We start from the raw sequence: 14,158 nt of genomic DNA on the forward strand, positions 1-14,158 counted from the left end.
ACACACACACACACACACACACACACACACACACAGACAAACAAAGAAATGCAAATTCAAATTCTTTGCACTCTGAAGAATCCATATAAAACACAAATGTCCAGCCAGAAAAGAGTGAAAGATGAGGATACAACTCTGAACTCTGAGCAAACTGAACAATGCTTACATTCAATGAAAAAAGAATACACAATACAAACACACAGGAAGTCACATAGCGGTCACAGGATGTTTGATGTATGATACCTTGAGACTACTTCATATTTTGTTTTCCTGAGTGATAAAAAGTAGCGAAAGTAAAATAGTTGTGTCAACAGAGCTGAAACTACCCTGTGTGATTATCTCATTATGTGGTGCCTTCATACACAGACGCCCCATTAGCTCCATTTAATAAGATATAACATCTACCCATCCCTCAGTCTATCCTTTCTTCTATGAGTGGGAACATACAGAAAGAGAGACTGATGGGCTAGACAGGTGGACGGTCTGTTTCTTTAAACAGCTGATCAGTCAATCGTACACAAAAGGGTATTTTAAAGCCTTCACCTGTCCTCACTCTTGAAATAAGACCAAGAAACCTATGAAAGTATGCAATGCAGACACGAATAATGATCAAACTCTTTGCAAGCATACAGTTCCGATGTACTTAAAATGGATAAGAAACCCTAGTATACTAAAAAATGGTCATCTTAAAACAGTAGCTTCTAAATTAACTGGTTTTATACATAAAAAATGGGTTAAATCACTGAATCAATCTAAATATGTAAATGTATACAAACAAAACTAATTTTATGGTTTTAATTTTTTTAATTTAAAGTTTTTAATTTTAGTTTTAAAAAAACAATTACAGAATTACATGTTACAGGTTACAAGAACTGAAATAAAAGACAAAGCTAACCATAGAAGTAGACAGTTTATGTTAATGCATTCTACTGTGCCTCATGTGACATAATGCATGTGACACATAATGCAACAATGCACAAAATCCAGGTTGCGCAGGTAAAAACGTTTTGGGCTAAAGGTTGTTCAGCAGGTCTTTGCTGCATCTTAGATTCAGCAAAGCAGTTCAGCAATTTTCTTATTAAGAACTTTTATACACACCACACCCATAATATAACCGTACTAGATAATGTGTGGGGTTCTGGAGTTTAAATATTTGGTTATTTGGAGATTCAAAAAATTCTTGATGTTTCATTATAGGATCTTCAGATGAGTGTATTGGTTTCTGGGATCTTTAAAGCACCACTAAATAAGTGGTTTATAAAGAGCTACGCCAGAATGGAATAGTAGGTTACTGCTTACTTTATACTTTAGGAATAGTATGTGAAACAGTATGCAGTATGTCATAATGTAAATGTTTCCAAGAGTGGTATGCTGCAGTTTCACCTCCTTACATTTCAGATGCAGATTTGTTTTTTCAATAAATGTCATTTTGTAGTTTAAATCCAATGTTCTGTAAAAATGTCAAGAAAGAGTTCAGAATTATAGTTCATATCAACTTCTGATGCATTCATGACTTTGAAAATGGAGTGCACTGTGGGAAACACAGTGTACCCTCATAGTATAATACACATAGCATATGTAGTAAGTACAAAAATAATTGACAGTGTGAATGATATACATACTGTATACTGCAGAAATATTAGGAGTAATATGTTAAAATAAACATTTGAACTAAATAGCTTTGTAAATGTGATTAGTATGCAGTAAGTGCAGCTTTATCTTGCATATGCAAGCAGCTTATGGTGGATTCTTTGAAGTGTTAAGGTCAGTGGTTGAGAATGCTTCATTTTTATGTTAAATATTTGCTGTTCTTTCAGTGGTGTTGGCATAGAAGCTGCTTAAGTGAAGTGTTTTTGCTTAAGGACACCTTAAATACTCAACTATACGTCTGCCAGCTCATGAAATCAGTGCTGAAATATTATTCAGCCTCAGTACTGACAGCAACTCTATTAACTGTACATAAAAGACCACTTTACTTTTTTATTAGCTTCAGATTTAACGTCCTGAAATGTTAGAAGAATATTGAGAAAAAATTAATATATATATATACAGTGGGGCAAAAAAGTATTTAGTCAGCCACCAATTGTGCAAGTTCTCCCACTTAAAAAGATGAGAGAGGCCTGTAATTTTCATCATAGGTATACCTCAACTATGAGAGACAAAATGAGAAAAAAAAATCCAGAAAATCACATTGTAGGATTTTTAAAGAATTTATTTGCAAATTATGGTGGAAAATAAGTATTTGGTCAATAACAAACAAGCAAGATTTCGGGCTCTCACAGACCTGTAACTTCTTCTTTAAGAGGCTCCTCTGTCCTCCACTGGTTACCTGTATTAATGGCATCTGTTTGAACTCGTTATCAGTATAAAAGACACATGTCCACAACCTCAAACAGTCACACTCCAAACTCCACCATGGCCAAGACCAAAGAGCTGTCAAAGGACACCAGAAACAAAATTGTAGACCTGCACCAGGCTGGGAAGACTGAATCTGCAATAGGTAAGCAGCTTGGTGTGAAGAAATCAACTGTGGGAGCAATTATTAGAAAATGGAAGACATACAAGACCACTGATAATCTCCCTCGATCTGGGGCTCCACGCAAGATCTCACCCCGTGGGGTCAAAATGATCACAAGAACTGTGAGCAAAAATCCCAGAACCACACGGGGGGACCTAGTGAATGACCTGCAGAGAGCTGGGACCAAAGTCACAAAGGCTACCATCAGTAACGCACTGCGCCGCCAGGGACTCCTCCTGCAGTGCCAGACGTGTCCCCCTGCTTAAGCCAGTACATGTCCAGGCCCGTCTGAAGTTTGCTAGAGAGCATTTGGATGATCCAGAAGAGGATTGGGTGAATGTCATATGGTCAGATGAAACCAAAATATAACTTTTTGGTAAAAACTCAACTTGTCGTGTTTGGAGGAGAATGGATGCAACTCAGCATTCTAAGAACACCATACCTACTGTGAAGCATGGGGGTGGAAACATCATGCTTTGGGGCTGTTTTTCTGCAAAGGGACCAGGACGACTGATCCGTGTAAACGAAAGAATGAATGGGGCCATGTATCGTGAGATTTTGAGTGAAAACCACTGTCAATCAGTATGACAATGATCCCAAACACACCGCCCGGGCAACGAAGGAGTGGTTTCGTAAGAAGCATTTCATGGTCCTGGAGTGGCCTAGCCAGTCTCCAGATCTCAACCCCATAGAAAATCTTTGGAGGGAGTTGAAAATCCGTGTGGCCCAGCGACAGCCCCAAAACATTACTGCTCTAGAGGAGATCTGCATGGAGGAATGGGCCAAAATACCAGCAACCGTGTGTGAAAACCTTGTGAAGACTTACAGAAAACGTTTGACCTCTGTCATTGCCAACAAAGGGTATATAACAAAGTATTGAGATGAAATTTTGTTATTGACCAAATACTTATTTTCCACCATAATTTGCAAATAAATTCTTTAAAAATCCTACAATGTGATTTTCTGGATTTTTTTTTTCTCATTTTGTCTCTCATAGTTGAGGTATACCTATGATGAAAATTACAGGCCTCTCTCATCTTTTTAAGTGGGAGAACTTGCACAATTGGTGGCTGACTAAATACTTTTTTTCCCCACTGTATATATATATACTGTATATATAGAGAGAGAGAACAGTTTACCCAAAAATGAACATTTACTAAACTTTTTAGTTTAGTAAATGTTTTTTAGCTCGATAACCTCATCATTTCGAATGCCCAATTTATTCAAATAAGACATTGTACCTTGAAGACATCCGAGATATAAAAGACAAAACATTATAATCAAACAGACATGACACCATTTGCTTTAGTTTACTAAAGGCCATCTCATATGTAGTTTCTTCATCATATTTGGAGAAATGTATCATTCCATCACTTGCTCACTTATGGGTCATCTGCACTGAATTGGTGCTGTCAGAATGAGAGCATGTTTGTAAGAAACAAATGCATCATTGAGACTTTTTAAACTTTAAACTCTTGCTGCTCTCCAGTGAAAAAAGTCATCTCATCTGAATCAGGAGAGAAATATGCACAAATCAAGCAACATTTACAAGTGAAAACAAACCAAAGCAATTCTAAACAAATATATTTTGGTCAGAAGCAATGGTTTAAAGTTAAAGCATCCTAGTGATGGATTTGTTTCTTACACGCATGAAGCTTTTCACTTTTGAATTGATTGACTGGAGTGGTGTGGATTGCTTGTGGATTATTGTGATGTTTTTATCAGCTGTTTGGACTCTCGTTCTGACAGCACCCATTCACTGCAGAACATCCATTGATACACTGCATAAAATGCAGAATTTCTCCAAATCTCTCCCGATGAGAAAGCAAACTCATTTACATCTTAGGTGGCCTGAGGGTGAGCAAATGTTCACCCAAAAATGTCACTATTCCTTTAAAATACAAGACACTTGCTCTGTAGCTCTACTGTCCCCAAAAGACAAATATGATATATTAGTTTAACTTTAGTTTTCGTTAGTTCATTAAGTGTGATTGGAAAGTGTTTTTTCTCTCTCTTTAATGATATTATTGAACACAATGGGAAGTATGGAATACTTATCAATGACACTTAAGTCTCACATTCTCACTCAAACAGTAGCTTGTGCATAACATGCACAAAATGGATTGCATCTGTCATACAAAAAAAGCAGTCCTTTATCGCACACACACACACACACACACACACATCTGCAGATGAGGTTGGGAATCTAGTGCAGCTTCTGGTCTCAGAAATGTTGAATGTGTTATGGAAAAAGAGGTAGCATTTTGAAACAAATGGCACATTTTTCTTTTAAAAGTGAGGCAGAGGATGGCCAAATGCAAGAGGTTACTGCAGGACTGAGGCTGTGAAAGCACAGACTCCACATTGTGCCTCTTTATTTATTTATATAGAATTGGAGTGGAATTTCTGGGGTTTGGCCTAATTCTTTAAACCACCAGTGGTGTGTGTTTGTGTGAGAGAGAGAGAGACAAATTAGAAAGAGTGAGTGTTTGCATGATGGAGGATTCTAGTAAGCTAATTTGAATAAAATAAAGATTGCAAAGTTATGCTTACCTTTTTTATAACTGTAAAGCAAGAAAGGAAGAAAGAAAGGGAGACAGAAAGAGTGGGTGGTGATAGAGATCAGGCGGCTTGTGCACATCCTGCAGGGAAACTGTCCCATCACAAGTTAGCTGGCATGACTTACTGACATTAAAACAGGAGTGAGTCGATCACATTTATGTCAGTAGCATTTGTCAAGCTGTGCTTAACTCTTTCTGTTTGTTTTGTTAGATTAATAGTGAAATTTCCAACATCATTTAAAATAATTTTAACCATAATTAAAAAAATCTGAACATAATTTCTAGACTATCTTTAAGACTGACTTTCTTCTGTGGAACACAAAAGGAGATGTTTAGCAGAATCTTCACACTGCTCTTTTCCTCATCATATGAAATAATATGACCTGGATAGGGCTGTGCATTTACTGTAATCGGATTTTGGCTTTCAATGATTATGAAAACATGATACTTGAGAAAACAAATATTGAATTGCATTCCATTGCTTTTCTTTTACATAGACTGAAAACTTAAAGCATTGTTCAGTATTTGCCTTTTTTTTTGTTGCTGACTGTGTACTTCTATAATTGTTTGAGGACTATTTTACTTTACATTAGTAAGTCTAGTGTTAGATTCTGCTGTGATATCAAAATTGCTGTTGATAATTGTGAAATGCCACTGGTATATAACATTTTTAATTTAGGGCAACCTTATTTGAGCAACCAGCAACATATGCTTAATATATATTCTTGTATTTATTGCTATCGTAAAAAAGAAAGAAAAAAATCCTACAAGACTCCTAATCATATTCAATTGTTGTGATTAAAGTATTGACCGAAATAACTGTGATTACGAGTTTTGCCATTATCTAGCAGTCCTAGACCAGAATTTGTGTTTTATATTCTAAGATTTGTGACATAATATGATACCTTTAAGAATTTTCATCTCTTCGATGGATTTATTTAAATGAACATTTGCAGATTTATTACCAATGCAAATGTATTTAATTGGACATTTGCAAATGTTTGTTTGCATATGTGTGTACATAAGTGCCCCGTAATGAAGAACAACTTTCCTCATTGAGGGTCAGATTACAATTCATGACCAGCACACAACACACACACACACACACACACACACAGACAGGTTTGTTTTTATGGTTTATGGGGACTCTCCATAGGCGTAATGGTTTGTATACTGTACAAACCGTATTTTCTATTGCCCTACACCAACCCTACCCCTAAACCTATCCCTTACAGGAAACTTTTTAGATTTTCAAAAAAACTCATTCTGAATTATTTATAAGTGAAAATGAAAATGTCCTCATAAATCACCTTCTCGTTGTAATACCTATGTCATACCCATGTTACTATACAAATTTGTGTCCTCATAAACCACATAAACATGCACACACACACACACATACTACATACCCCCAAGGAACCACACATTCCAATGCAAGCAAAATCAGCACACATGCAGTCAGAAATCCAATCCCAAATGCTGTGTAGCTCCAACCACAAACTATGAGGGCCAGGTTTATGTTCCTCGCTGGAAGAATAGTGAGCCATGTGAACAGAGTAGGTTTTGATCAGTTTGTCTGGGCATCCTATGATGCCAGTGCTCGGCAGTAAAAAAAACTTGCATTTGATTTTTTCAAAAGACTGCAGATGAGCCACCGACACCAATGGAGAAAGACAGAGACAATATAAAAAAAAGATACAAAAGGAGCAGAGGCACAGATGGACAGGAATGATTGGCAGATAGATGAAAAGCAGGAGGGTCTGAGAAAGAGACAGAGAGAAAGAGACAGAATGGGGTGCCTTTTCCTGTCTGCATTCTCCCTTCCTTTTTTCAGTACTCGGGCCTTGGCTTGTGTGTGTGTGTGTGTGTGTGTGTGTGTGTTTGAAGGGGGGTGTAATTGCCTCAAGGTGTGGAGAGAACAGAACTGTCTGAGATTGTGCAGTGCTGCTCCCTGCTGTGTGTCATACATGTGTGTGTGTGAGAGGGAGAACAAGAGAATGAGAAAAAGTAAGAGAGGGAGGGGGATGTGTTGAAAGACAGGTGAAAATGTTGAGGCAGAGAGAGCAAAGGTATGGGGTGAAATAGGGGGTAACGTATGTGCATATTAACAGATGTCTACAAATTGGGAAGGCAGGTAAAAGAAAAGCAACTTTGTAAATTGCGTTTGCAAATATTTTGATTCCATTTTAGTGAAAATGCATTTTGTGAAAGATTGATAAAAATGTATTTTACTTCTCTTAGTCAGAATGTAGTGTATTTATGCTGCATTTCCCAAACATAAAACAACATTGATTAGTAACCTTCAAACCTAGTTGTTCAAAACTGCTGGAAGAAAAAGCAAAGGTATTTCCATTTGTTAACATTAGTTAACTACATTAGTTACATGAACTAACAATGAAAGATATGTCTAAAACAATTAATAATCTTGGTTACTGTTAATGTCAACATTTACTAATATGTTATTACAATCAAAAGTTGCATCTGTTATTTATTGGACCTGAGCTGACACGAACTAAAAATTAACAGTTGTAATAACTAACGTGAAAACGTACACTTTATTTTACAGTGTCCTTGTTACAAGTTATATGTAATTACTATAACTAAGTACAGTAAGTAAATATAACTATTTACTAGTAAGTAAATATAACTATTTTCATCAGTAAAGCAATGATAGTAAATTATGCATAATTACATGTAACTAGCCTTAAACCAAACCCTAATCCTAACCATAACCCTATAGTATCACATGTTGTTAATTAATATTGCTCATTACTTAAATGTGTAATTACACTGTAACAATGACAAACATTATTAACCCTTTAAACCCGAGGTTTACCCGCACAAAATTTTTAAAAGCAAATTACTAAGCATCCCCTGAATGGAATAACACAAAATAGGTATAATGTTAAAGCTTTTTAAAGCTCAGCTTTTTAATTAATGTAATTTCGATCAACTCTTAACGACCACTGAGCAGTCCCTCTAAACTGGAGTGTTTTCAAACCACTGCCTTGATCAACAAAAATATAAAAAATATGCATATCATTTGAAAGCTCAGAGTCTGAGCTTTACAATGCATGTAGCCACTTTGATTAACGCCAAAGTAGTGCCGTATTTGCTGATAAATGACAAAAAAATTAATAATTTACAAAATGTGTTTTTTTTTTGTGCGTTGTACTCTAACATACAGCTCGGATAGTCATGTGTCATATGTCATTTGAAAGGTCTCATCGAGTAGAATAAAACGAGTATAATTTTTTGGGGCTTTGACTAAACTTGTGTGAGGCATTACTAAAACAACAATTTCAAAATTGTAAAGGGTTAAGATAAGGGCTACCTAGGTTTCAAATGCTGTAACATGTAAAAATAACTTTTCTCCTACCTTAATTCTTTCATGACATATTGAACGTCAAATAAGAATGATATTTTTCTTACGTTTTATCACCTATTTCTCAGCATGAGAATATTCAAATTCAAAAAGATTTTTTCCCCATAAAAATATAGAAAAATTTATATCAGACAATACCTACCTTTTGACTCTCCTTGCTACGGTCTTGGTCATTATGAGTCATTATTTTTATGTATGGCACTCAGAAAACAACAGTTTTTAAAATTCCTTCAGGGAGTGAAGAGCTAAACGAAAAGGCCTGTTTTGTTACAAAATACTGTAACTTTTGGATACTTTATGCTATCACCACAAAATGTTAAACTGATACAGCTAACATGCTGGGCAACATCATCAAAAATGTTCCTCCTACCTCATTTCTGTCCTGATATATTGAATGTCAAATAAGACAGATATGAAAAATTTATCTTGAGCACTCAAATTTTTCTTACATTTTTATCAACTATTTCTCAGCAGGAAAATGTCCAAATGAAAAAATGTCCAAGTGGAAAAATCAGTTTTTCCACTGAAAGAACTGAAAGTTTTCTATCAAACGATACCAACCTTTTGACTCTCCTTGCTACAGTCTTCGAGTTTTGAGTCATTATTTTTGTGTATGTCACTCAGAAAAAAAACAACTTCAATGAGGCAAAAATGCCCTCAGGGCTTAAAGGGTTAAATACTGTAACAATTGTATTGCTCATTGTTAGTTAATGTTGGTTAAAGTGTTTAACTACATGTGTTAAATGGGACATTATTTGTAAAGTGTCCTATTTTTTTTCATAAACTACATTCACTACTAGTTTCAGTATAATATTTCATTCCTCTTCTTACATAGATTGGAGTGTATTATTTCTGCATTTCGAATGACTTTTATTAGTAGCCCTGCAAAACAGGACACAAACACATTTTCTTACATGCAGAAGTGCTGGATAAAACAATAAAACTAATATAAAATACATAGAATATTAGTAAAATTGGGGGTGAAAACATATAACACAATAAAAAAACAGACAGAGAGCAGAATGATGCAGGGATAGAGAATCAGGCGCCAGATAGAGTGAGTGAATGAGAGAGAGGGTGGGCAGAAGATTGGGGGAAAGTTAGCACCCCACTAGGGCTAGGTTTCAGACTTCAGTCTTCTTAAATGTGGGGAGGAAAAGGGAAAATCAGCGCAAGAGGGAAGCAAGGTGGATCATATAGGCTGTGGGTTTGTGTAAATTTAATGCCACACTGTTTCTCTCACACTCTTCTGGAGGATATGTGTTTATAATGAGACTCATGAGTCAGCCATGCAGATGCACTCGTGTGATTTGAGTGCTATGCTGAAGAACAAGCTGCAGAAATGCAAAAAAATAAAGAAAAGTGTCAAACACATGCATGTTGCATAATAAATGCTTTTCATAAAATTGCTTAATTTAAAAGTCATAATATTCAAGTTTATTTGAACAGCGCTTTTGACGATACAAATCATTGCAAAGCAACTTTACAGCAAATTAAGTTTCTACAGTATTTAGTGGTAGCTTATCAGTGGTGACTGTCAGTCAATGTACATATGGCAGAAATGTACGGAAAAATCAATTAAAGATGTAATCAAACAGACGATGAACATTATTAACAGCAATAATTATATGATGCAATCAAATTTATAGCAAAATGTGGTAGTTCTGTATGTTGTTTCAGGGTTGGCATCATCTGAGGTCCTATGAGGGGTTGGCATCATCTCTTCTCAGGTGTTCTGGATCCAGACTGAAGCTTGTGTAAATCCTAGTTATCGGCAAAAACAGAGAAACAAATAGAGACATAATTAGCATAGCTGCTGTTCCAACCAAGCAAAATTTATTTGTTTAACCCAAACTACAGAATAATAATGTGCATTTGATCAGAAATAACTGTAGTACAAGATTATGATATGCATTATTTGAATGCTTGGCCAAAGAGATGTGTCTTTAATACAGATTTAAACAGAGAGAGTATTTCTGAACCCCAAATGTTATCAGGAAGTCTATTCCAGAGTTTGGGAGCCAAATGCAAAAAAGCTCAACCTCCTTTAGTGGACTTTGCTATCCTAGGAACTACCAAAAGTCCAGAGTTTTGCGACCTCAGGGATTTATTAGGTCAGAAAACGCAAGTCCTAATGCATCATTTGTATTATGTAATGCTATCATTTGTATTGTATTGTAATGCTAAAATCTCCGACAATTAGCGCTTTATCAACAGTAACCAATAGGTCTGAGAGAAAATCTGCAAATTCTTTTAGGAAATCTGTATATGGCCCTGGTGGTCTATACACAGTAGCCAGAGCAAGAGATACGATAGATCTCTTTTGCATATCTGACAGTGTAACATTAAGCAGAAGTATTTCGAATTAGTTAAACCTGTATCCTGTCTTCTGAGTAACATTGAGAATATCACTATATATTGTTGCAACACCGCCGCCACGACCAGTCTGACGGGGCTCATGCTTATAACAGTAGCTTGGTGGAGTAGACTCATTTAGACCAATATAATCATTTGGTTGTAGCCAGGTTTCAGTAAAGCAGAGTACATCAAAGCTATTATCTGTGATAATTTCATTTACAATAGCTGCTTTGGGTGCGAGTGATCTGATTTTTTCTAGATCCTGCATTAAATTTATATTTTGACCTTACTATTCGGGGGAACAGACACAGTCTTTATAGATTGTATAGCGCAAGTATTTCTATCATTTACGCGGGTAGAACAAAAATCATCAGGGCAGTTATTTGAGATTTGACTTACTAGTCATATGGTGCGTAGCGTCCTGGAGATGTTGTCCGAAAGGAGTTTCGCTCCGACTCTGCTGGGGTGCAGGCCATCAGCGTGAAAAAGCCTAGGACGCTCCCAGAAAAGATTCCAATTATTAACAAAGAGCAGTTTCTGTTCATGTTATAATATAAACATATTACGTGATGTTGTGCTGTCTGGAGCAAAAACATAAAACATGTCTGTCATCATTTAATCAAAGTTTCCTCACTGATGCAGTTTTAAAGCAGTCTCTGTAATTATGCGGAGACAAATATGTCTTCAGCACCGTATTCTAAATAATGCACACAACCATGAAAAAACATGTCAAAATAAGAAGATTAGATGCAGATTTTGCTGGGTAAAGACATGTTTGGAAGACATTGCAAAAAAAAAAATGCAATACAGAGTCAACAGGCAGGGTCTCCCTGTTGACGTAGATTTTAGGCATATTTCAGTAGCAACTGTTTGGAAGAGTTACCACAGATTATGTTATAACATGTTATGTGATGTTATTATGTGTTACTCCAGCATATGAACATAATTTGGTGCGGTAATTTCCTTTTTTTTTTTTTTTATTGAACAGAAAAATACTTTGAGTACAAAATGTTTTTTTTTCGTTTTTTTTGTTGAAAATTTGAACTGAAGATTTAACATGAATTTTAGAATTATTTGATGTCACAAATATACTTACATTCCACATATTTCTTCTCCATTTTGCATCAAGTCTCCTTTATTTACATAGTGCTTTATTCAGTACAGATTGTGCCAACACAGCTTTACAGTGTTAAACAATAAAATAGTTTGTCAAGAATGCAAGAGGACAATAACAAAACAGTAAATTTTTCAGTTAAAATCAGTTCATTGATGATTCAGTGATGTCATCATTCATTTCAGCTCTCTTCCAATAATGTCTGTGTAGTCAAGTCAACAATATTGCCAGAAATTAAGCGTCTCCAACTAAGCAAGCCAAAGGCGACAGTGGCAAGGAACCAAAACTCCATCTGTGACAGAAATGGAAAAAAAACCTTGGGAGAAACCAGGCTCTGTCAGGGGGCAGTTCTCCTCTAGCCAGACAAAACCAGCAGTTCAATTCTAGGCTGCAGCACAGGTCAGATTGTGCAGAGGACTCTTCTGGTTCCTGTGGTCTTGTCCCGATGGCCGTCCAGTTGACATGCTCACCGCTGACATTCAGGGATGTAGAGGTCGTCTCTAGGTGCTGATCCACCATCTGGTCTGGGATACAGACTGGATCTGGTGGCTATGGTGACCTCGGAATAAGAATAAAGCAGACTAATATTAGCGTAGATGCCATTCTTTTTACGATGTAGCGAGTACATTGGGTGTTATGGGAAGTGTTCACGGTTCCGGTTGACCTAATTAATGCAGCCTAACAATCCTTTAACAGATTTTAATTATAGAAATGTGATAGTGTGATATGTGTATGTCCGATTAAAGATATGGGTCTTTAATCTTTATCAAATCTAGACATCACAAGTGTCTTTTATTTTCAATTTAAATTTTTATAAAAAAAAAAAAAAGGTTTGGGTAAAATTCATTAATTCACTTAAGGTCTAAAACCCATAGAACATTTAAAACCTTTTTTTTTCCCAAAAAAACTTTCAAGCTTTGTCAACGTTCAACATATAATAATAATAATAAACATATTCAATTATATTTATTATATCATATAATCCAGCTATAATTCAGGAATAGAATTGGAATTTAAAAGTCATTATTCAATTCTGATGGTTGCACAGCCCAGCTTTGACCTCTCTGTGAATATCAACACTTTATTATGAAAGAGGGTTACTACATGATGCCTCTAGAGAAAAGGAAGGCGATATATTTCATAGGAAGAGCAGAAGAAGACTGATAGATAGAGGGAGTGAGAGGAGGTCATGTTGTTTGTTTTCATTTGCAAAGGTATAAAATATGATGCAGGCTGACAGGTTTGTAGAAAATGGAAGGGAAAGTTTTCGTCTTTCAGCCAACCACAAAAGCACCTGCCTCACTCCCTCTCTCTCTCTTCCCCCTCCCTCACTTTGCAATCCTTTCCCTCTCTCGTTCTGTTGTGGGCTGAGCTAGCTGTGGCGAGTGAAACAGTGCATGTTGTCGAGTCACAGTATGTTAGCTGACATTTAAGAGTCTTGACAGTCAGGCTGATGTTGACAAAGCTTGACAACTCAGCAGATACCGGAGAAAAAGAGGCATAGGGTGATGGTCAGCATAGACCTGCACAGGAGCGGTTAGACTCAATTACGAACTGCTACAGAAAAGTTTGAGATACTAAGAGAGAAGCAGTTGGCTACAGCAACAGCTACACCTGAAACAGAAATCTCGAGTTCTTGAGACTTTCTGTTGCGATTGATTGCTTTGGCAGGAGTGCCAGATTGACTGGAAAACTCCAGACTCTACACTGTTGTTGTTGGTCATCGTCTACAGTGCTGCTTAACTGTATCAGCAGTTGACAGACAGCTTGAGACACAGTACAGAACATCTGGAACAGAGTTTGAGTTCTTGGCGAAGGCTGGACATCATGTTTGATTGTGTGGAGGCTCTCAGGGTAGGGGCAAGACCCCTCTTTGACGTATCCGCTCAGAGTTCATGCATGCTCAGGAAAGCAAGCTCCTTCTTCCCTGGGCTAGAACCGTTCTCATGGAGCAACAACGCTAGACTGCAGTGTAAGTGTGATGTGTCTTTGTACCTACACTATACTTACTCCAACTGTGTTCCTATCAGCCACATTCATACTACATCTCATTTTAACTCTTAGCATTTATTAAAGTATTCAAGGAATCTAAGTGACTGTAGTATGTGCTCAGCATCATGTCATGTGCTTACTGACTTAATTGGTACTTTTACACGTTTGCAGCTGTGCATATGTTGTAAATATGTTGTAAAACTTCTGACAACTTATATATATATATATAT

General features: G+C 36.5%; 1 protein-coding gene across 2 annotated transcripts in view; it reads left to right on the forward strand.

The window, feature by feature from the left end:
- Positions 1–14,158, forward strand: part of LOC107557540 (retinoic acid receptor gamma-A-like) — a 34,669-nt gene that overhangs the window by 2,464 nt on the left and 18,047 nt on the right. Inside the window, exon 1 of one of the 2 annotated variants that reach the window (XM_016240980.1) lies at positions 13,764–13,908. The exons of the other annotated variant lie outside the window; for it this stretch is intronic. Within the exon in view, the coding sequence (XP_016096466.1) occupies positions 13,764–13,908 (145 nt within the window). Of the gene's footprint in view, positions 1–13,763; positions 13,909–14,158 lie in introns of those variants that run through there. 2 annotated transcript variants of the gene reach the window in all.

Source organism: Sinocyclocheilus grahami, unplaced genomic scaffold (assembly GCF_001515645.1).
Source record: "Sinocyclocheilus grahami isolate Dianchi unplaced genomic scaffold, SAMN03320097.WGS_v1.1 scaffold606.1, whole genome shotgun sequence".
NCBI lineage: Eukaryota > Metazoa > Chordata > Actinopteri > Cypriniformes > Cyprinidae > Sinocyclocheilus > Sinocyclocheilus grahami.